The sequence below is a fragment of the Scyliorhinus canicula genome, chromosome 12 (assembly GCF_902713615.1).
Source record: "Scyliorhinus canicula chromosome 12, sScyCan1.1, whole genome shotgun sequence".
NCBI classification, from domain to species: domain Eukaryota; kingdom Metazoa; phylum Chordata; class Chondrichthyes; order Carcharhiniformes; family Scyliorhinidae; genus Scyliorhinus; species Scyliorhinus canicula.
The window spans coordinates 124,704,325-124,729,294 of record NC_052157.1 but is presented as its reverse complement, the minus strand read 5'-3'; the positions used below and the strand labels follow the sequence as shown (position 1 = coordinate 124,729,294).

At 47.2% G+C, this 24,970-nt stretch overlaps 1 protein-coding gene across 1 annotated transcript; it reads left to right on the top strand.

Annotated features, from left to right (window-relative positions):
* Positions 1-4,496: 4,496 nt before the first annotated feature.
* Positions 4,497-23,470, top strand: sbds (SBDS ribosome maturation factor). Its single transcript, XM_038814047.1, has 6 exons — positions 4,497-4,764; positions 4,798-4,990; positions 5,962-6,091; positions 14,265-14,465; positions 19,611-19,775; positions 23,102-23,470. Exons 2-6 carry the CDS (start codon positions 4,863-4,865, stop codon positions 23,228-23,230), a joined length of 753 nt encoding a protein of 250 aa, XP_038669975.1. The 5' UTR covers positions 4,497-4,764; positions 4,798-4,862; the 3' UTR covers positions 23,231-23,470.
* The last annotated feature ends 1,500 nt before the right edge of the window (positions 23,471-24,970 follow it).

The following is a 24,970-nucleotide window of genomic DNA, read 5'->3' as shown; positions in this document are numbered from 1 at the left end:
CAGGTATCAGATACAGATCCAGACTCATTGGTGCCACTGCCTTCACCCAGGAAGCCTAAACAGCCAAGGTCAATGACCGCTCAGGACTCGCCCAGCTATCAAGGCACCCGCCCCTTTATTGGCTAAAATCGAAGGCAGTAATCGAAGCCTGCTGAATTATTGGGTCCAAAGCTAAGGACCGCCCAAAGGAGCACAAAACCCCGAAGGATAAAAAGAGACACTGGTCTCTTTTGGCACCGTCGCAACGGCACTCTCTCCTGGATAACGTCACCATCTGCTGCCATGATCAGCAGGACCACGACGCTAACCTTTCCAAATTCCTCCACACCGCCAAATTCTCAACCTAACCTACAAGGAGAAGTGCGTGTTCAGCACTAACCGATTAGCCATCTCGGCTATGTGGTTCAAAATGGAGTTCTAGGGCCCAACCCCGATCGCATGCACCCCCTCATGGAACTCCCCCTTCACCACTGCCCCAAGGCCCTCAAACGATGCCTGGGGTTCTTCTCGTACTACGCCCAGTGGGTCCCTGAATATGCGGACAAGGCCAGCCCAATCATTCACTCCACCATTTTCCCACTGACGGCCGAGGTTCATCAGGCCTTCAACCGTATCAAGGCCGACATCGCCAAGGCCGCGATGCACGCAGTCGACGAGACAGTCCCCTTCCAAGTCGAGAGCGATGCATCAGACGTCGCTCTGGCCGCCACCCTCAACCAGGCAGGCAGGCCCGTGGCATTTTTTCACGCATCCTCCATGCCTCCAAAATTCGGCACTCCTCCGTCGAGAAGGAGGTCCAAGCCATAGTAGAAGCTTTGCGGCATTGGTGGCATTAACTGGCCGGCAGGAGATTCACTCTCCTCATTGACCAACAGTCGGTTGCCTTCATGTTCAACCACACACAGCAGGGCAAGATCAAAAATGATAAAATTTTGAGGTGGAGGATCGAGCTCTCCACCTACAATTACGAGATTTTGTATCACCCCGGTAAGCTCAATGAGTCCCCCAATGCCCTACCCCGAGGTACATGTGCCAGCGCACAAGTGGACCGACATCTGGACACTGCACGGCGATTTCTGTAGGTATATCAGGAACAAAGGAATGACTAGAGTAAGATTAGGGCCAATCAAGGATAGTAGTGGAAAGTTGTGTGTGGAATCAGAGGAGACAGGGTAAGCGTTAAATGGATATTTTTCGTCAGTGTTTACACTGGAGAAAGACAATGTTGTCGAGGAGAATACTCAGGTACAGTCGACCAGGCTAGATGGGATTGAGGTTCACAAGGAGGAGGTGTTAGCAATTTTGGCCCGCAATCTGCCCTACTCCATCGAGGAGGTCAGGGCTATCATCAGAGACTGCCAGGTCGGCACGGAGTGTAAACCGCACTTCTACTGGCCAGACCGAGCGCACCTGGTAAAGGCCTCCCGCTCCTTTGAACGCCTCAGCGTGGATTTCAAAGGGCCCCTCACCTCCACCGACCGAAACACGTACTTTCTTAACATGGTTGACGAATACTCCAGATTCCCCTTCGTCGTCCCATGCCCCGATATGACGTCTGCCACCGTCATCAAAGCCCTCAACACCATCTTCGCCCTGTTCAGTTTCCCCGCCTACGTCCACAGCGACCGGGGATCCTCATTTAAGAGTGATGAGCTGCGCCAGTACCTGCTCAGTAAAGACATTGCCTCGAGCAGGACAACTAACTACAACCCCTGGGGAAACAGGCAGGTGGAGCGGGAGTATGGGACGGTCTGGAAGACCGTCCAGCTGGCCCTACGGTCCAGGAATCTCCTGGCCTCCCGCTGGCAGGAGGTCCTCCGCGACGCCCTTCACTCCATTCGGTCGCTCCTTTGCACTGCGACTAATGAAACCCCCCATGAACATCTCTTTGCCTTCCCCAGGAAGTCCACCTCCGAGGTTTCGCTCCCAACGTGGCTGACAGCTTCAGGACCCTTTCTCCTCGGCAAGCACGTGCGGCTCCACAAGGCGGACCCGTTGGTCGAGAGGGTACAGCTACTTCACACGAACCCGCAGTACGCCTACGTGACGGCCGCCAAGACACCATCTCCCTCAGGGACCTGGTGCCAACTGAGTCTCCACAACCACCCTCTGCCCTGGCGCCACCCTACATCCCCCCAGCGCATCTCACCACAGCCCCCGCTCCAGGACAATCCATCCTCCCCTTGGTCCCACCCGGGGATGAAGATGAGATCGACACACTCCTGGAGGCACCGGCGACCGAACCGACGCCTGCATCGCCACCGGGACTGCGGCGCAAGCAACAAAGGATCAAGGCGCCCGATCGCCTGAATTTGTAAACTTTTCCTAAAATGTTAAACATCTGCATGTAAATAGTCTTCCACACCCCCACTGGACTCTTTTTTAACAAGGGGTGAATGTGGTAGTCAACACTGTTGTATTGTATTTATCGCATATTAGGTGTATTACAGTAAGGCTCCTGTATTACAGGTACGGGGGTAGATCCCTGCCTGCTGGCTCCGCCCAGTAGGCGGAGTATAAATGTGTGGGCTCTCCGAGTTGCAGCCATTTCAGCAGCAGCTGCTGGAGGCTACACATTTCTGCGTAATAAAGCCTCGATTACACTCTACTCTTGTCTCGTCGTAATTGATAGTGCATCACCCAGCAGAAACAAAGTCACTTCTTCAGAACCAGCCATGCCAGATCCGAACAAAGGCCTTGTTCCTCTGCATAAAGCCGAGTGCCTGAAGTTAAGTACAGGTTGTTGTAGTGTTAGGTGTAATTTAGCTTGTAGTGTTTTATGTGGCATGTCAAAGTAATTCTTGTGTGTGTAAAGAAACTATCCTTGAACTTGAACTAATTAACTGGTCTTTGATCGATATTCGGCTAAACCTTGTGGTGGTATCGTTTGATACCTGGCGACTCTGAAAGGCAATATCATCATTAATAACAGTCTTATTAGTATCCAGTTAAAAGAAGCACCATTATTGGCGTCTCCGGTGCAAATTGGCAACAATTTAGAGAATTATTTTCCTTAACCTTTCTGCCTCTCTAACTCTCTTTTAAGGGTTTTCTTAAAATTGAACTCTGTTGTAGTCAATCTTCTTAATCTGCCTTTCATGACACGATTTAGTGAGATTTTGAGACATTCACTTAACTTTGAAGCCTCTCCCTTACCAGGACACTGACCATCTCTCCCCACCACCAACCCCATACCCAACCCCCCTCCACCAATAGGCCTGGAGATGACTCCCCCCCCCCCCCCCCCCCCCCGCCATGATGAACCTGGACACTGATCCACACCCCCAAAATGTGTAGACTGATTCCCACTCCACCACTATAACTGGACTTTAGCCCCCATCACTCACACCTTGGACACTAACCTCCCAACCCCATCACCCTGATCCCTAAACATGGGCACTGACCATCCCCCACCACAAACATGAGCACTTCCCCCTCCCATCCCCCTAAACCTGGGCACTGCTCCCTCCCATTCCCGTAAACCTGGGCACTACCCCATCCCATCCACCTAACCTGGGCACAGACCCCCCCCCCCCCCCTCCCATCCTCTTAATCTGGACACTGCCCATTGGGCACTAAGCGCACCCTCACCTCCTCAAACCTGTGCACTTACCCATTCCCCTAAATCAGGGCATTGACCTTCCCAACCGTCTCTCCCAGACCTGGGCACTGACATTCACTTCCCCAAACCTGTACACTGACCTGCACCTTCCCCTCATTTCAATCTGGGCACTGATCCCTCCCTTCCCATAAACCCTAACGACTGACTGCTGCCCTCCCCCAAAAACTGGGCACTGAACCTCTTCCTCTCCCCAATACCTGGCCTCCCCAATACCTGGCCTCCCCCATGCCATTGACCCCTCGCATGCCTATTATAATAATAGTAATAATCTGTATTAGTGTCACAAGTAGGCTTACATTAACACTGCAATGAAGTTACTGTGAAAATCCCCGAGTTGCCATACTACGGCGCCTGGTCAAGTAGAGGGAGAATTCAGAATATCCAATTCACCTAACAGACACGTCTTTCAGAATTTGTGGGAGGAAACCAAAGCACCCAGAAGAACCCCACGCAGACACGGGGAGAACGTGCAGACTCCGCACAGACAATGACCCAGCCGGGAATTGAACCTGGGTTCCTGGCCATGTGAAGCAACCACGGCCATGCCGCCTATGACCCCTTCCCAAGCTTTTGGCCCCACCCCATGGCCTTGACCCCTCCCCCCATGGCCTTGACCCCTTCCCTCTCCCCAAGGCATTGACCCCTCCCCTCTCCCCATGGCCTTGACCCCTCCCCTCTCCCCGTGGACTTGACTCCTCCCCGTGGACTTGACTCCTCCCCGTGGCCTTGACCCCCCCCCACCGTGGACTTGACTCCTCCCCTTGGCCTTGACCCCCCCCCCCCCCACCGTGGACTTGACTCCTCCCCTTGGCCTTGACCCCTCCCCTTGGCCTTGACCCCCCCTCCCCGTGGACTTGACTCCTCCCCTTGGCCTTGACCCCTCCTCCGTGATGCAACAATGTGCTGCAGGTTAACGTGTCCCCCGATCACGTTGTTGCCGGAACATCCTGTTTCCCCCGGGCCGGACATATCGTCGCGTTGACATTAAATTCCAAATAATTAAAACAAATCGTGGTCGGGTGGTCTCCCAGTGACGGTTCAGGAAGCGTGATCATTGGGCCGGGCGGCTGGCGGAGCCGCGGGTCCAGTAGTTTGTGTAGCTTCCCGAGGCAGAGGAGCCGGGGGCCCGGAGACTAATCCAGGCCGAGGAGCCGGGGGTCCGGTGACTAATCGAGGCCGAGGAGCCGGGGCGGGGAGTTGGGGTTCAGGCCGGTGATTTGGGGCTCAGCTCTCGGACACAATGTCCATCTTCACTCCCACCAACCAGATCCGCCTGACCAATGTGGCGATTGTCCGCATGAAGAGAGCCGGCAAACGCTTTGAAATCGCCTGTTACAAGAATACGGTGATGAGCTGGAGGAGCGGAGCGTGAGTATCTGCTTCCCTACACTCTGGAGATTCATAGTCCACTTTATAATAGAATTAAATCATATCATTTAGAGCATGTTTTATAATTGTAATCTGGTGCTGATGTAACGCAGGGGGACATCCTATCTTTTGATCCAGAAAGTCACTTGTGAGGAAGTAGCCACCTCTCTCTTACTAAAGTGTGAATCAAAAGCATCATTTTTTGTAGGATTCTGTCTGTCGACTCCAGTCATCCAACTTGCACTCTGCAGCTGGGGAAAGATCAGAGTACAGGGTGATGGATGTCATGATATGCAGATAATGGAATGCAAATCGCTTATTGTCACAAGTAGACTTCAAATGAAGTTACTGTGAAAAGCCCCTAGTTGCCACATCCCGGCGCCTTTTCGGGGAGGCTGGTATGGGAATTGAACCGTGCTGCTGGCCTGCCTTGGTCTGCTTTCAAAGCCAGTGATTTAGCCCAGTGTGCTAAACCAGCCCCTTGATATACACAGGCACAGATAGGCAGCTAATGAACACAGAGAACAGGACATGACCAATGAGCAGGCAGGACACTCGGGGGTGGTATCTCACTATAAAAGGCATGAGGCACTCACACTGCCTCTTTCCACTGATAAACATCTACAGAGCGAGTTAGGGTGTATGTACAGTATCACACCTACAGCACGTGGCTAAGAGGTAGTCTGGTTCAGTCCAACAGAGTAACCACATGTAGGTTAATAGAGAGTCGAACTCACAGAGAACTGTGCTACTGGTTCAATAAATCAGATTGAACTAACTTCAAGGTCTGGAGTGTCTTTTGGTTAAAGCTGCATCCACTTGCAACCTGTGTTATCCCAGAGTACATAACACATCAATGGAAACCTTTTAAATCAGGTTGCCTTGTTGGGGAGAGAACTTTGGGTCATTTAGAAAGTCTGGCTTTCATCGGCAACATTTCTTCTCTCAGCATTACGTTTGTGCATTTTCAGTGAAAAGGATCTTGATGAAGTTCTTCAAACTCACACCGTCTTTACAAATGTGTCAAAAGGGCAGGTGGCAAAGAAAGAGGATTGCGTTGCAGCGTTTCAGACAGATGAACTGACTGAAATATGTAAACAGGTCAGTTTTGAAAAACAACAAGATGAGTTCACAATGCAAACTGTCTATTTAAATATTCAACAGAAGCTCAACTTTTGAATTCATTTGGTGATTTTTTAAAAATTGGTAATGAATTAGTTTATCTTAATGATCTGTGACAATACTTGCAGTAAAATTAAACAATAAACATACGATTTTTATTCTATGGGACATGAACATTGCTGGCAAGAGCAGCATTTATAAAATCCCTAATTGCCCCCGAGAAGGTAGCGGACCTTCTTCAACAATTGCAGTAGTTTATGCAGCTACGTTCAGAGTGCTGTCAGGAAGAGAGTCCAGGATTTTGACCCAGCGACGGTGAAAGAATAAAGAACAAAGAAAAGTACAGCACAGGCCCTCCGAGCCTGCACCGACATGCTGCCCGTCTAAATTAAAATCTTCCACATTTTTAGGGTCCTTATCACTCTATTCCCATCCTATTCATGTATTTGTCAGGATACCCCTTAAATGTAACTTTCGTCCCTGCTTCCATCATCTCCTCCGGCAGAGAGTTCCAGGCACCGACTACCCTCTGTGTAAAGAAAAACTTGCCTCGTACCTCTCCTCTAAACCTTGCCCCTCGCACCTTAAACCTATGCCCCCTATTTATTGACCCCTCTACCCTGGGGAAAAGCCCCTGAATATCCACTCTGTCTATGCCCCTCATAATTTGTAGACCTCGATCAGGTCACCCCTCAACGTCCGTCGTTCCAGTGAGAACAAACCGAGTTTATTCAATCGCTCCTCATAGCTAATGCCCTCCATACCAGGCAACATCCTGGTAAATCTCTTCTGCACCCTCTCGAAAGCCTTCTGGTAGTGTGGCGATCAGCATTGAACACTATACGTGTTCACTATAAGTGTGGCCTAACTAAGGTTCTATACAGCTGCAACATGACATGCCAATTTTTATACTCAATGCCCCAGCCAATGAAGGCAAGCATGCCGTATGCCTTCTTGTCTACCTTCTCCACCTGTGTTGCCCCTTTCAGTGACCTGTGGACCTGTACACCAAGATCTCTCTGACTGTCAATACGCTTGAGGGTTCTACCATTCACTGTATATTCCCTACCTGTATTAGACCTTCCAAAATGCATTACCTCATATTTGTCCAGATTAAACTTCATCTGCCATCTCGCCGCCCAAGTCTCCAAATAATCTAAATCCTGCTGTATCCTCTCCGTCCTCATCGCTATCCGCAATTCCACCAACCTTTGTGTCGTCCGCAAACTTACTAATCAAACCAGTTACATTTTCCTTCAAACCATTGATGTATACTACGAACAGCAAAGGTTCAAGCACTGATCCCTGCAGAACACCACTAGTCACAGCCCTTCAATCAGAAAAGCCCCCTTCCATTGCTACGCTCTGCCTTCTATGATCTAGCCAGTTCTGTATCCATCTTGCCAGCTCACCTCTGATCCCGTGTGACTTCATCTTCTGTACCAGTCTACCATAAGTGACCTTGTCAAAGGCCTTACTGAAGACCATATAGACAACATCCACTGCCCTACCTGCATCAATCATCTTTGTGACCTCCTCGAAAAACTCTGTCAAGTTAGAGACACGACCTCCCCTTCACAAAACTGCTGCCTCTTGCTAATACAACCCCTTGCTTCCAAATGGGAGTACATCCTGTCTCGAAGAATTCTCTCCAGTAGTTTCCCTACCACTGACGTAAGGCCTGTAGTTCCCTGGATTATCCTTGCTACCCTTCTTAAACAAAGGAACAACATTGGCTATTCTCCAGTCCCCCGGGACATCACCTGAAGACAGCGAGGATCCAAAGATTTCTGTCAAGGCCTCAGCAATTTCCTCTCTAACCTCCTTCAGTATTCTGGGGTAGATCCCATCAGGCCCTGGGGACTTATCCACCGTAATATTTTTCAAGACTCCCAACACCTCGTCTTTTTGGATCTCAATGTGACTCAGGCTATTTACACACCCTTCTCCAGACTCAACATCCACAAATTCCTTCTCTTTGGAGAATACTAATGCAAAGTATTCATTTGGTACCCCGCCCACTTCCTCTGGCTCCACACATAGATTCCCTCCCCTGTCCTTCAGTGGGCCAACCTTTTCCCTGGCTACCCTCTTGCTTTTATGTACGTGTAAAAAGCCTTGGAATTTTCCTTAACCCTATTTGCCAATGACTTTTCGTGACCCCTTTTAGCCCTCCTGACTCCTTGCTTAAGTTCCTTCCTGCTTTCCTTATATTCCACACAGGCTTCGTCTGTTTCCAGCCTTCTGGCTCTGACAAATGCCTCCTTTTTCTTGTCTTTTTTTTTAATAAAATGTTTTTTATTGAGTTTTCATATTTTATATCCAACAAATTATTAGAGAGAAAAAAAAACCACGCAAAAATTAACATGTATATTTACAGGTAAGCATCTTCATAATAACAACTGTGGCCGCCCCCTTTAGCCGGCATACATATTTTACATTCCCCAATATGGCCGAGGCGCATGTTTATAGGCATTTATTTATAGTTTGGTTTTGGGCCTTAGCTAGCCATCAAACCCCCATAACGAACCCGTAGGCCCCCCCCCCCCCCCCCCGGCTACCTTCCCCCGATTCCCGTCCATTTTCCCCTGATTCTTGGCCACCCGACTATTCTTTCTCTTGTACGTTGGCCACAAACAGGTCCCGGAACAATTGCATGAATGGCTCCCACGTTCTGTGGAAGCCGTCGTCTGACCCTCGGGTGGCAAATTTGATTTTCTCCATTTGGAGAGATTCCGAGAGGTCGGACAGCCAGTCTGCAGCTCTGGGCGGTGCTGCTGACCGCCAACCAAACAGGATTCCACGGCGGGCGATCAGGGAGGCAAAGGCAAGGGCGTCCACCCTCCTTCCCAGGAATAGATCTGGCTGGTCTGAAACCCCGAAGACCGCCACTATCGGGCATGGCTCCACCCTCACCCCCACCACTTTGGACATAGCCTCAAAGAAGGCTGTCCAGTACTCCACAAGTCTGGGGCAAGACCAGAACATGTGGGCGTGGTTGGCCGGGCCTCTTTGGCACCGTTCACATCTGTCCTCCACCTCCGGGAAGAACCTACTCATACGGTTTCTTGTTAAGTGGGCTCTATGTACCACTTTTAGTTGCGTCAGGCTGAGCCTTGCGCACGTGGAGGTGGAGTTTCCTTTTTCTTTTTGACGAGGCCTACAATATCTCTCGTTATCCAAGGTTCCCGAAATTTGCCGTATTTATCCTTCCTCACTGGAACATGCCGGTCCTGAATTCCTTTCAACTAACATTTAAAAGCCTCCCACATGTCAGATGTTGATTCACCCTCAAACATCCGTCCCCAATCTATGTTCTTCAGTTCCCGCCTAATATTGTTATAATTAGCCTTCCCCCAATTTAGCACATTCACCCTAGGACCACTCTTATCCTTGTCCACCAGCACTTTAAAACTTACTGAATTATGGTCACTGTTCCCGAAATGTTCCCCTACTGAAACTTCGACCACCTGGCTAGCCTCATTCCCTAATACCAGGTCCAGTACAGCCCCTTTCCTGGTTGGACTATCTACATATTGTTTTCAGAAGCCCTCCTGGATGCTCCTTACAAACTCTGCCCCGTCCAAGCCCATAGCACTAAGTGAGTCCCAGTCAATATTGGGGAGGTTGAAGTCTCCCATCACAACAACCGTGTTGCTTTTACTCTTTTCCAAAATCTGTCTACCTATCTGCTCCTCTATCTCCCGCTGGCTGTTGGGAGGCCTGTAGTAAACCCCCAGCATTGTGACTGCACCCTTCTTATTCCTGATCTCTACCCATGTAGCCTCACTGCCCTTTGAGTTGTCCTCCCGTAGTACAGTTGTGATATTCTCCCTAACCAGTAGCGCAATTCCTCCACCCCTTTTACCTCCCCCTCTATCCCGCCTGAAACATCTAAATCCTGGAATGTTTAGCTGTCAATCCTGTCCTTCCCTCAACCAGGTCTCTGTAATGGCAACAACATCATAGTTCCAAGTACTAATCCAAGCTCTAAGTTCATCTGCCTCACCTGTTATACTTCTTGCATTAAAACAAATGAACTTCAGGCCACCAGTCCCACTGTTTTCAGCAACATCTCCCTGTCTGCTCTTCCACAGAGCCATAGTGGCCCTATTGTCCCTCAATTTTTTCACCTTCTGACCTATTGCTCCGGTACCCCCCCCCCCCCCCCGCCATACTAGTTTGCACCCTCCTCTGACCTCGAGGAGAAACAATATTTATTTGACTGGTCCAGTTCAGTTTCTGGTCAGTGCTAACCCTATTTGAAGGATATTGATGTTTGACCTTCATCTATGGTAATGCCATTGAATGTCATTAAATTATTTTGTTGGAGATGGTCATTGACTGGCTTGTGTGTGTTGGAACTCCAGCAGTGATGTTCCTGGGCTCAGATGATTGGCCTCAATCCAATCACCTTGTGGGTGGCACAATGATTAGCACTGTTGTCTCACAGCACCAGGGATGAGGGTTTAATTCTGGCCTTGGGTGACTGTGAAGTTTCCACTTTCTCCCAGTGTCTGCATGGGTTTCATCTGGGTATTCCGGTTTCCTCCCGCAGTCCAAAAGATGTGCAGTTTAGGTGGGATTAATGGGATGGGGCAGGTAGTGGGCTGAGGCAGGGTGCTCTTTATCTCTACTACTAGGTCTTTACTCTGGCTCTGTTCCAATTAGGACAATCAGTGAATTTGTCGTCTTTCTATATTGTCTATGTCCGAATGCTTAGAGTCGCCAGGTATTGAATGATACCACCACAAGTTTCAACCGGCTGTCGATCAAAGAGCCAAACACCAGTTAGTTAGTTCAAGGTCAAGGGTACTTTATTTACATACAATCAGTCATGCAACATAAACACTACTAGTTAACTACACCTATTACTAAGACAACCTGTACTTAACTTTGGGCACCCGATTTAGGTCAGGAAACAGTGGCCGCTATTCAATTCTGGATCTGTTTGGGTTCGAAGGGGTAACTGCTGCTCAGCAGGGCTTCTGGTAGTGGCCGTTGTACTCGAACTTGCTTCTGGTGTTGCATCAGTTTGCAATGCCCGTGACCGGCGTACCAAGGCCAAAAGAGAGCGAGCATATGGCGAACTCTTCCTTTATACTTGGGGGCTTTCGCACTCTTTTGGGCGGTCCTTCGATTTGGGCCTTACTGATTGGGTGATCCCTGATCACTCCGTTCGATTCCTTAGCCAGTAAGTGGGCGGGGATCTGGATGACTGGGCGTGTCTCAAGCGGTTTTGATACCGTCTAGACTTTGCTGACAAATATGCATTTCAGGCTCTGAACCTGCCTGACTCTTGGCTTGTCCATTTTACCCATCAGTCTTTGCGAGTTGCTCTGTGCTTACTTGGAAGTGGTCATGTCAGATAGCTACAGTCAGTGCAGTCACTATGGGCCAAATAGCCTCTTCCTGCACTGTTGGATTCTGTGGAAAAAATTCTATGGAAATCTTCCCTTTGCGCGAGGTATAATTCCAACCAGTAGAATGTTTTCCCCCATTCCCATTGACTTCAGTTTTCCTAGGGCTTCTTGATGCCACATTCAGTTGAGTGCATTGTGTCAAGGGCAGTCAATCTTGCCTCACCCTATTGCATCCAGCTATTTTGTTGATATTTGGACCAGGGCTGTAATGAGGCTGGCCCTGGCGGTGTAGCCATCTGGGATGGCCACTTACAACCAGGAACAGAGAAGCTAGCAAAGCATAGCGGGTAAAATGGACACTGCGAGATTCAGGCAGTCTCAGAACCTGAAATGTATATGTGCGAGTGAGGAATCCAGACGGCATCGACACCCCGACCGATTAGCATTTGATGGACCGATTAGCATTTGATGGCCCATCTCCGCCAGACAAAGGACTGGTACTTGAGCGACCGGTACAGTCCCAGACATTTCGGCGCCACTCTCTACTAGGGAAGCATAAACAACAGGGTCAGTGACCGCTTGGGACACGCCCAGCCATACAGGCACCCGCCCATTTATTGGTTCGAATCGAACATAGTGATCAGGGATCACCCAATTAGTGGGACCCAAACTGAAGGACCGCCCAAAAGAGCGTGAAAACCCCCAAGCATAAGAAGAGTCCACCATGTGTTCGGCCTCTTTTGGACATGGCACCCGAGCAACGACCATCTCCAATCGCAGCACTACCAGAAGCTACCAGACGGATCAGCCTAGCTGAGCAGCAGTTACTTCTACAGACCCGATAGATCCTGAATCGAACAACGGCCACTGTTCCTCTGACCTAAGCCGGGTGCCTGAAATTAAGCACAGGTTGTTTTAGTCAATAGGTGTAGTTTAGTAGTGTTTATGTTGCATGACTAATTGTGTGTGTGAATAAAGTACCCTTGACCTTGAAATAACTAACTGGTGTTTGGCTCTTTGATTGATAGCTGGTTGAACCTATTGGTGGTATCATTTGATACCTGGCGACTCTTGGCATTAGAATATAGATATCCAAAGGAAGGAGGGCAAACTCACTGACTGCCATATTTACAGTAGGTAAAGAAGGCACAACAGCGGAACTCAAACTTAACATCAGTAATCAGGTTATTGCTGTATTAGAGCAGTTTGATAGCAATGTCGATGACCCCTTCCATCATTTTGTTGATTGGGAGTAGACTGATGGGACGGTAATTGGATTTGTCCTTTTTTTTGGACTAAATATAAGAATTATAAAAACATAATATATTTAAACATCATGTAATGTGGGCAGCATGTTGGCACAGTAGTTAGCACTGCTGCCTCACGGCGCCAAGTCCCAGGTTCGATCCCAGCTCTGGGTCACTGTCCGTGTGGAGTTTGCACAGTCTCCCTGTGTTTGTGTGGGTTTCGCCCTCACAACCCGAAGATGTGCAGAGGTGAATTGGCCACGCTAAATTGTCCCTTAATGGGAAAAAATTAATTGGGTACTCAAAATTAAAAAATATATATCATGTAATTTGTAAACCATGAACCCAAAATCCATACCACAAACCTCGGCCCAAACCTCCCCAGAATCTCAAACAGATACCTCCACTCTACCCAGCAAAGGCCTTCTCTGCGACCATGGACACAGTCACCTCCAAAATTGATGTCTGTGCCAACATAGCCAGAAACTCCCCCTTTTCCACTGCTCCACTGAACATGCCCAAAAGGTGGGTGCCAGCTCTGTCGCCTTGAACGCTCATTTATCCTCTCCGGATCCGACACTATGTTGCCCCCACCCTCACCTGAAGAATTTCTCTCAATGCTGCCTGTCGCCACAGTTAGTGGGCCAGCATGCGACTCGCCTTCTCCCCATACTCCTGCTGCAACCTCCTCACCCGCCGTAGCTGATCCACCACCACCCTACCCATCGTAAACCAGTCAAACAGCCCCTGCAACTTCTCTCTTTCCGCCAACAACTCCTTTGTGGCGGCCACAGAACACCTATCCACCTCAACTATCTCGTCCAACAGTCGCCAATACTCCCTCATCCTTTTGTTATGGGCCTTGAACAAAATAATTTTCCCCTGGACCACTGCTTTCAAGGCCTCCCAAAACGTGGCTGCCGATACCTCCCCATTCTAATTGAACTCAACATACTTCTTAATCGTCACCTTCACACCGAACTCCTTGTCAACCAAAAGCCCCAAATCCAGCCTCCACCCCAGCCCCTGCGCTGATCCAAACAATGTCTCATGTCTAGAAAGTGAGGAGCATGGTCCGCAATCACTATTCCCGCTCCTTCCACCCGCATCAGCACCGCCTGGCTCACCACAAAAATGTCAATCCTGGAATAAAACCTGTATGCGTGCGAGATAAAGGAATACTCCCTCTTTCCCGGATGAATGATGTACATTTTTGAGTGACATATTGATTGAGCAATGAATAGAAGTGATCCAGTTTAACTTAATTTGGCACACTGAAAAAATGTTTACACGTTAGCTGTAATCTTTTATAATAAACATTAATGTTATATCATGCAGCTGTATTGTATTAACAACACAAATATATGTGAATCAAGGATATTCCAGACTCTTATCTATTCCTAAACTGAGAGAGAAGCTGGTAAAAAAATTAAATATTGATGCCTATCTTCATAACAATCAGGATTGTGTCAGCTTAGTGGACAAGTTCTGTTTTTATATCAAAATTAAACGTCGAGTACATCTAAATGTGTTCTTTTACAGATTCTGGCCAAAGGTGAATTGCAAGTATCCGATAAGGAGCGACATGCACAGCTCGAACAAATGTTCAGAGATATAGCGACTATAGTTGTGGAGAAGTGTGTCAACCCTGAAACTAAGAGACCTTACACTGTAAACCTGATTGAGCGAGCCATGAAAGACATCCACTACTCTGTGAAAGCCAACAAGAGTACAAAACAGCAGGTAGATTCACATTGGACATTGACTTGGGAAAAATGGTGCTTGTATATAAGAATATGTTTTGATAGTTATGGATCTCCATCAGGAGAATAAGACTTCCAAAAGGTATTGAAGTGGTTGCCTGCTTCAAAGGGGAGAACCACATCAGCTACATATAATATGCAATATCTAGCAATGTAAGCTTTGTTTTACATGGTTAAATTAGTTTATTTGTATGTTCTATAAACCATTTTTTAAATCTTGCTACAGCACCTTCTAAACTTTGCTATTTCATACCATCTGACTGCTTTTTGATGGGTCTTAATATAAAATGTGAGAATCCATTTATTGAGCAACTTTTGTAAGTTGCTCACAATTTTTAATTACATTTTGGAAAGATCCACTTGATTCAGTTGTCACCCTTCCTTCTTAAAGTTATGCAGTTCCAGCCCTATTACACACTTTTGACCATTCATGGGACATGGTAATGGTCAATTGCATTCTTCACTGTGAGCACATAATGTGGATTTAGGGTTCTGTGCAGAACAGAGCATTGTTGCTCAGCTGGACATCAAAAAGCACACACTTTTATTTTAAGTAACAAGTCTTCCAACATGAGGATAAAGTCCAACAGGTTTGTTTTGAATCACTAGCTTTCGGAGCACTGCTCCTTCCTCAGGTGAATGAAGAGGTGGGTTCCAGAAACAAAGTCAAAGATGCAATACGATACTTTGAATGCAATTCTTTGCAGGTAATTAAGTCTACAGGTCCAGACGGAACAACTGGAGAGAGGGATAATCACAGGTTAAAGCGGTGTGAATTGTCTCATGCCAGGACAGTTGGTAGGATTTTGCAAGCCCAGGCCAGATGGTGGGGGGATGAATGTAAGGCGACATGAATCCAAGGTCCAAGTTGATGCCATACTCATGTGTGTGGAACTTGGCTCTAAGTTTCTGCTCGGCGATTCTGTCCTGTTGGGCGTCCTAAAGGCCGCCTTGGAGAACGCTTACCCGAAGATCAGAGGCTGGATGCCCTTGACTGCTGAAGTGTTCCCCAACTGGAAGGGAACATTCCTGCCTGGCGATTGTCGCGCGATGTCCGTTCATCCGTTGTCGTACCGTCTGCATGGTCTCGCCAATGTACCATGCTTCGGGACATCCTTTCTTGCAGTGCATGAGGTAGATAACGTTGGCCAAGTCGCACGAGTATGTATCACGTACCTGGTGGGTGGTGTTCACGTGTAATGGTGGTACCCATGTCGATGATCTGGCACATCTTGCAGAGATTGCCATGGCAGGGTTGTGGGGTGTCATGGTCGCTGTTCTGAAGGCTGGGTAGTTTGCTGCAAACAATGGTTTATTTGAGGTTGCGCGGTTGTTTGAAGGCAAGTAGTGGAGGTGTTGGGATGACCTTGGCAAGATGTTCGTCTTCATCGATGACGTGTTGAAGGATGCGAAGAAGATGACGTAGATACTCCGTTCCGAGGAAGTACTGGACGACGAAGGTACTCTGTCGGTTGTGTCCCGTGTTTGTCTTCTGAGGCGGTCGGTGCAGTTTTTTGCTGTGGCGCGTTGGAACTATCGATCGGTGAGTCGAGCGCCATATCCCGTTTATATGAGGGCATCTTTCAGCGTCCGTAGATGTATGTTACGCTCCTCCTCATCTGAGCAAATCCTGTGTATACGGAGGGCTTGACAATAGGGGATGGCTTCTTTAATGTGTTTAGGATGGAAGCTGGAGAAGTGGAGCATCGTGAGGTTATCCGTGGGCTTGCGGTAAAGCGAAGTGCTGAGGTAACCGTCCTTGATGGAGATGAGTGTGTCCAAGAATGCAACTGATTCTGGAGAGTAGTCATGGTAAGTATGATGGTGGGATGGAACTTATTGATGTCATCATGTAGTCGTTTCTGTGATTCTTCACCGTGGGATCAAAGGGAAAAAAAATGTAATCAATGTATCTGTTGTATAACATCGGCTGAAGGTCCTGTGCAGTGAGGAGGACTTGTTCAAACTTGTGCCTGAAGATGTTGGCATTTTGAGGTGCGGGTTTGGTCCCTATGGCTGTTCCATGTGTCTGGATGAAGAAATTGTTGTCGAAGGTAAAGACATTGTAATCCAAGCGGGTGAGTTGCAGAATTGCAACTGGAGATTAGCAGTTGCCGTTGTTGAGTACTGAGGCAGTTGCAGCAATGCCGTCGTCATGGGGATGCTGGTGTAGAGTGCCGAGACGTCCATTGTGACGAGGAATGTTCCTGCTTCAACTGGTCCATGGGTGCTGAGCTTCTGGTAAGATGCAAGATTTGGTAGTATTGTGAGGGGGATAGTGATTGACTTAAGAGGATATAAAGAGGCGGGAGGAATTGAAAGACAGATGAATGTAGAGACGTGTGAAGTGATAAGTTTTGGTGAAGAACGAGGAGAGAAGACACAAAATAGAGGGTACAATTATAAAGGAAATGCAGGAGCAGAGGGACCAGGGTGTACATCATTGAAGGTGGAACGAGAGGTTGAGAGAAAACAGTAAAATTGTATTGAAACCTAGGTTTTAGACATGGGGCACAGAGTACAAAAACAAGAAAGTTGTAAACCTTCATAAAACACAGCCTCAGCAGGAAGGATATGAAGATTTTACAACGGGTGCAGAAAACATTTACGAGAATGGTTCTGAAGATGAGATTTCAGTTATGTAGATAGATTGGCGAAGCTGTGGTTGTTCTCCTTGGAGAAGAGAATGGTGAGAGAAAATTTGTTAGACGGGGAGAAACTGTTCCGCCTTGCAGAAGTCGAGAACCAGAGGCAACATGAGGAAAAACCCATTTGTGGCGCAAGTGGTTTGGTCTGGAATGCACTGCCTGAGCATGTGGTGGAGACATATTCAATTGTGTTTTCAAAAAAAGCAAGTGGACAATTACCTGAAGAAAAAAGATTTTGCAGGGAGACGTTGGAGGAATGGGACTAGCTGACTTGCAGTTGCAGAGAACTGACACGAAGACAGTGTGCTGAATGGCCTCCTGTGCCGTGACCATTCTATGATTTGAATACAGGGGCATTCAAGGAACTTGATGAACACATGTGGAAGATAGAAGCTGAAGGTTACCCTGACACTGACCAAGTAGGGTGAGAGAAGACTTGAAAATCAACATGGATGAAATGGGGGCAAATAGCCTATTTCAATGCTGTAAATTCCGTTTGAGCTGCAAGCAGAGAATACAAAAAATGCACTGTTTCCCACCCTCAGGCCATCACAGCCGATGAATTAATGTTCAGTAGGCAAATGCAACATGATGTTTCGGCAGCATGGTAGCATAGTGGTTAGCACTGTGGCTTCACAGCACCAGGGTCCCAGGTTCAATGCCCTGCTGGGTCACTGTCTGTGCGGAGTCTGCATGTTCTCCCCGTGTCTGCGTAGGTTTCCTCCGGGTGCTCCGGTTTCCTCCCACAGTCCAAAGCTGTGCAGGTTAGGTGGATTGACCACGCTAAATTGCCCTTAGTGTCCAAAAAAGGTTAGGAGGGATTATTGGGTTAGGGGGATAGGGTGGAAATGAGGGCTTAAGTGTGTCGGTGCAGACTCAATGGGCCGAATGGCCTCCTTCTGCACTGTATGTTCTTAAGTCCGTCGTATCGCGACAGAAGCTGGGTGTTCCTTGTACGATGGGTTTAAAGATGCCCTCGATGTAGCCAGAGAGGTTCTCACACACGGTCCCATTGCCTGATACAATAGGACGGTCTGGTGTGTTGGCCTTGTGTATTTTCGGGAGGTGATAGAGATCTCCAATGCGGGGAGCACGTGGAGTGAGAGCACGTAGGAGGCTCTGAAGGTCTGGATCCAAGGTCTTGATCTGTCTGTTCAGTGCTGGGTGTGTACCTTGGTCGTTTCTGCGGGTAACTGTCTGTCGTGTTTCTGGTTGTTGAGTTGTCGGTACACTTCTTTGCAGTTTTGCAGTAGTCTGTTCTGCTCAGTATGATGGTGGCTCCTCCTATCTGCTGGTTTGATGGCAATGTTGCGATTGGTCTTGAGATGGCATTGTGCTGTGCTGGGTGCCATTCGGGGCTGTCTTGTGAATGCGACTGATGAATCTGGCATTGACGCGACTCCTGATGCCTTGGGCATACATGTCGAGTGTAGGGCAGCAGCCTTCCCGGAGTGGTCCAATTCAAATCTTTCCTCTTCGGTTGCCATACTGCAGATCTCTCTGTCTGCTGTTCCGGTTCATTGGGTTCGCTGTCGACCTCTTGGAGTCTGTAGAAGAACTCCCGGAGCCTCATTCGCCTGATGAATTCCTCCGTGTCTGCCGCGAGACTGATGGGGTCAATTTTGGTGGTGGTGCAGAAATTGAGCCCTCTGCTGAGGACTTGGATTTCGTCTGGTTGAAGGATGTAGTTGACAAGTTGACAATAGATTTCCCTGTATTGTTTTCTACTGTGGTACCGGGGGGAGGCTTGGTTGCTGCTGGTGGTAATGCTGAGTTTCTCAAGCTTTCTGTTCTTGGTGTGCATGTAGGTGGCGTAGTATCGTTGTCTCGTCTGTTTGGCGGTGGTCTGCTGTGTCCTGAGCGCAAGTTGAGAATATGGACTCTATCTTGGTTTCCAGGTTTCGCGTCTGCTGTAGAGCTGGTGTAAGGTGGTTGAGGAGTGTGAGAGAGGTGTGACGGCGGAGTATCTCAGCATAATCTGTGTTGGAGGTTGACTTGAGTGGATTTCTGATCTGTAGCCCTTTCGGGATCTTGTCTGCTTTTTTGCATCTGTGTAGAAACTTAATGTCAGTGTCTATATGCGCAATCTTCTTGGAGATTTTATTTTAAACTGTGTTTCTCCCAGTTTTCTTGCCAACATACATCCCTCAACCGCCACAAGGAACAGATTATCTGGTCATTCATGCACTTGCAATTTGCAGGACTTTGCATCTGTCCAGCTGGGCAGTTTTTGGATTACGAAAGGACAATCCACTGGTTAATCAAATGCTTAAGTTGAGGCAGGAGTCTAACAAAGTTATTTTTTAGACTGGCATACCAACTTTCAAATATCAATACTGTACTGTAATTAAAACAAATTTAATTGTTTTCAATCAGTTTTCCCTCAAATACATTGATATTATCATGAATTCTACCCAATAAGTTGGTCCAATGTGCAGGTTAAAAATTATGTATTTTTCATTCCCCCATAAACAAAGGCACTCGAAGTAATAAGACTGCTAAAGGAGAGTATGAAGATTGAACGTGCTCACATGAGACTCCGACTCAGGCTCCCAGGAAGGGATGGAAAGCGTCTCAAGGAAAAGCTGAAGCCAATGATTAAAGTGACGGAAAGTGAAGAATTTGCTGAGGATTTAGATATTGTAAGTTTTACTCAAATTCCTGGCATACTGACAAATCATAATCACTTTCCTTGAACGGCAGGTTTTATAGAAAAACAGACAATTTTACACCCAAAGATTAGTACAAATGTTACTTCCACATCTAAATGGATTTTATTTATCCAGTCATCATAGATCAATGGACCTAAATATGAACAGAGTTACATATTTTGAATTGCAATTAACTAAGCACTGGTCAAAATCCCTTAATGCTGTTCAATGAAAGCAAAATTTGACGTATTCAATCTCTATAAAACAATGACCCTGTTCATAATATTTGGACCGGATTCCAGGCGATCAAAGGTTGCACAAGTGAATAAAGGGAAAAATTTAATTATTTGCAGTTGAAGCCGTACAGATCTCTGTTTAATACCCTAAATTAACAAATCTCAGTTTGGTCAGCAACGGGTCCAATATATATCTCCCTCTGCTCCAGCCGTGTCAGAGGCACCAATGACACACATCAACTTCCTCTCCTTGGATACCATACCACCCCCCCCAAAAAACAAGGAAACATATAACGAAAATACACGAATCCCAAATCTAAAAGGGTATATCACACAACGCAACATAACCCTAATCTCAGCGTAGCACAGAACCAACATTATGATCAGTGGCGTAAACACCTCCCAGGAAAACAAAAAGGAAGGGGAACTAGAACTATCACGAGTGAATCACTAGATAAGAAAGGATCAGGACCACACCATGGGTCTGTAATCACCCGGCACACACTGATCACCCATTAATGAAGAGAACAAGCTGCTCATTCAAACAAGAAAGCATCCTCACTTATAGGAGGGCAACAGGATATCAACCGAAGTACAGGGCTTGGCTCAACCCCAGATCCCCGTGCACAGAAGATGCAAACCCTAGCCTCTCAATGTCCCAAATAAGTGCCTTTGAGAAGGGACATCCCAAGCTACAGGGGGTAACAAGATACCAACCACAGCACCGGACCTGACCTAGCCCATCGCATTCTGACACACACAACTCAGCACCCCCCAGGATCTCAGCACACCCCAAAACCTACACCCCAGCCAATCCTGCACCTCATCAATCACACCCAGGGCAGTGTACTACCCCCATCTATACCAAAAAGAAAAGATTACACCAGCCCCAGCTGGGGAGACCCCTCACCAAAGAGAAGAAGGATCATCAAGACCCCCAATATTTGGATGCCCTGGGTGTGGAAGTCTAATCTCTCCCCTCCAGAACAGTAAGGGGAACCTCCCATAGACAACCGGACCAGACCAGGATTTATAGCAGCACACTGCTCATGCAGATGAGGAGAAAAAAAACCCAAAGGGAAAAACGCCCGAGTTGACCGAGGAATATTACCCACTGCCCCACATTGCACGCCATCACAAGAAGGATATTAATGTAAATGACAGCGCTGTCTCAACCCAACTGCAATGAGGGGCACACTCAGGAAACCACTCTATAAAACCACATGGAGGAGGGCACCTAACTCCCCGATTAAACCTACCCCCACACGAGGAAAGGGCTCCAACAATGTAAAGGCATAGCAAACGGTCTTTTTCTTCAACAAATAAGTCAAGGATTGATCAAACCCACCTTGGGGGTAGGAGGAGAGATGCTATCTTCAATCTCAGTGAGGACGTAACTAGCCCTACCACCCAATCCACACGAGCCAACCACTCATCTTCATTATAAAGGAGATAAGGGGTGTCCAAAAAGTACTCCCTTCCCATAACCACAAGGATTACAGCTCATCATAAAATACAGGAGTTCAATTGTGCACAGACCATATTTCACATCGACTCAATAATATAGCTTTTGCTAGTACAGGATAACGGGCAAGTCTTGCCTTATTGCTCACACCTTGGAGGGAGACGGGGGTGAGAATGACTCGAATGATCAGCCACCTCCAACCACTCGGGAGCATCGAGAATAGGATAACGTGGGGCCAGTGGCCGGGGTTCCAACCGACCCCAGGCTTCGAAGACTGGATACACTGCTCCATCGAACCTGATATGTTCAACCTTCAGATCAAGATTACTAAAGCCTGGCAGCCAATTTTCAAATCGGGAACTCGGCTCCCACCTCTCACCAGGGACCAGGCTCACAGATACTCGTCTGGCCCCTACCTCCGGAACCCTTCAGGATAGATGACACAGCATGCAACAGGATCTCAATGAATCGAAGGCAGGCCCTCACCAGAGAAAATGCTCTATTGAATACAAGGATTCTCTCCTGCATCTCCATCATTTTCCCGCGGCTACCCCGTAATTCCTCAAAATGAGCTCCAAAGACCTGCACCACGGAGACCAGATCCTCATCCAGAACAACATTCTCAATGGCGGCCATCATCCCGATGCTCACAGCACCACCGAGGCAAAGGCCCACTCACCAGCAGCAACGCCACTGCAAGCCAGGTGCCATGCCAGCTTATTTTGTACAATATAACTCAGCACCCATGGGCGGCATAGTGGCGCAGTGGTTAGCACTGCAGCCTCACTACACCAAGGACCCGGGTTTGATCCCTGCCCTGGGTCACTGTCGATGTGGAATTTGCACATTCTCCCCGCGTTTGCGTGGGTCTTCCCCACAACCCAAAGATGTGCAGGATAGGTGGATTGGCCGTGCTAAATGGCCCCTTAATTGGTGGAGAAAAAATTGTGTACTCTTTATAAAAAAAATAAAAATAAAAAAATGTTTTTTTAATAACTCAGCTTCTCCTTACAGCGGTGCTGAGGATCTGGGTTCGATCCGGCCCTGGATAACGGTCTGTGTGGAGTTTTCACATTCTCCCCGTGACTGTGTGGGTCTCATCTCCACAACCCAAAGACGTGCAGGGCAGGTGGATTGGCCACGCTAAATTGCCTCTTAATTGGTAAAAATATGTACCCTTTATAAAAAAAAATTAAAAAATTTCAGCTTCTCATTGCAGAACTCCAATCAGGATCAACTTGGGACATAATGCAAGACGTGTATTCAAAAAAAGACTTATGAAATGTGTGCAGGAATAAAATAAGGGATTAAATGACGAGCAGAGCCAGAACTTGCTCAAATGCAGCTGCTCCCACACTCCTATCAGATGACCCCCACCAGAGTAAACTTATTTAAATACATTATTAAAATTTGTAATGTTCTACCGCTGAGATACAACTAAATTTAAAATAGATGATAAATTAGTATTGGAAAAGGATTTTAAAAACAAGTTTTAATGTTGATAAATTTCCAATTGAAAAGCTAGCACCGATGTGATGAGCTAAAATAACTTTCTGCTGTGCTGTTACTTATTATTTCTGTAGCTGTGATTTACATTATTTCCGGTTTTACTCTAGGTGTGTTTAATTGATCCTGGCTGCTTCAGAGAAATTGATGAGCTAATCCGACGTGAAACAAAGGGAAAAGCTTCACTGGAAGTTCTCAGCTTAAAGGAGGTGGAAGAAGGTGATGAGAAACTTGAATAAGTCCAAAATCAATAAACTACTAAAGCCACACAACCATGTTAAGTTTTCTTAAACTATACTTGTACCAATAAGTATGAGGTGACCATGTCATCTTCAATGGGAGCTCACAATGAATGAATGAAATAGCAATTACGATTTTTAATCCTTAACCACTTTAATTGATGTTCTTTCCAAAGTGATTTCTGATTGAGTTTTTCCATTTCTTATAAATGTATTTAATTAAAATCTATATTGAATCCATGAGATTGTTTCTTTCACTTGTACATTCAAATGATAGTAGTAGCATGGTGATAAATTAGACTTCTTTGTCCTGCAGCTTGAGTATAGTTGGAGCTGCACTTGTACAGGCAAGTGGCAATTATTATATCAAACTCTTTATTTGTGCCTTGTATGTGCTGGAAAGGCTTTGGGGAGCTAGGGAGTCCTACCCTGCAGAACACCCAGCCTCTGACCTGTTCTTGTAGCGACAGCCTATACCTAATTAGTCCATTACAATTTCTTGTCAAGGGGGAAATTTAACTATGATGGTGACATTCAATTTCAAGGGAAGGGGGCTTGACACTTGTGTGACACAAATGTTACTTGCTACTCAAGCCTAAACCTCGATTCATAATCCGAAGATGTACTGTCATTAAATGTGCTAGGTATTGCGAGTGCAACCGATGTTGGGTCACTCCACTGCTGGATGGTTAGCTGGTGAAGATGGAGGTGGACACGAGGATAGCAGTCTCGCTGCTGTTTATCAATAAAAGCTCCAACATATTACTCTGCAACCCTTGAAGATAGTGTTTAAAAACCTACACTGCAGACATGGTTCCTTTGAGGGCCATATTGTTATAGTAGTGCAATTAAATGGATAGAAGGCCGATTTGTCCTTGCACATTGTCAAAGAAAATTATCTGGCACTAATGGGAATAACCTGGCCGGAAAAGATCAGATTGAATTGGGCTGGGGTAAATGTCATGACAGATTCCGAATCAGGTGTACTGAAAATCTCGATGAAAAGCACCCTTCAAATGGCATAATCAACATGTTCCCGTTGCCAGTTCTCTTCTGGTCACTCCCAAGGATGCAGCGAGGCTAATGGTGGCAGTTGCCGTGCTTTTGCACAAGACAAACACATTCCCGCCTTCTCTATTTCATCATCTTTTCACTTGTGATATAATAATAGATGTAAAGTGGATTCCTGCCATCATCTTAGTACAGACAGGACTGGTCTACACTACAAGTCCAAGACAATGTAATATGGAGAAGGCGTGCATATCAACCTTTGGAGACAAAAGGCAATGTGCGAGAGGCAGAAACGGCAGAGAGTCCAAATCCAGCTGTGCCAAGAGACGACCTGGTCCTTTCGAGAATCTGACACTAACTGAACCAACTGGGTGAAACAGCATCTCAATGGTTTGATTAGTGTCAGGTTATAGGCACGATGCTTTAAGGTAAGACTTCAGGAGCACATCCTGAGTTAAAGCCATGTTCCTGGACATCCAATGGCAGCCTGTAGGTTGAGATCGCAAGTTAGGTGGCCCGTGCTAGTCTGTTTTTTGGATTATCATGCCTGGTTTCAGAGGTAGCTTGTGGATGAGTTGGTGTGAGAAGTTATAAGAAAAAGACGAGAAATGTCAAAGCCCCAGAAGAAGGGTGCTGGAATGAAGGGGGCAAGGGAAAGGCCGCCAGCGAGTGAAGGGAGTAGAGTAGGCATTGTCGCAACAGCGACCAGTTCACCTCGATGGGTGAGCT

Coding starts and splice junctions, on each gene's coding strand:
- sbds (XM_038814047.1), top strand. CDS start 4,863: ATGTCCATCTTCACTCCCACCAACCAGATCCGCCTGACCAATGTGGCG. Junction 6,092..14,264: donor TGACTGAAATATGTAAACAG/GTCAGTTTTGAA, acceptor GTTCTTTTACAG/ATTCTGGCCAAAGGTGAATT. Junction 19,776..23,101: donor TTGCTGAGGATTTAGATATT/GTAAGTTTTACT, acceptor GTTTTACTCTAG/GTGTGTTTAATTGATCCTGG.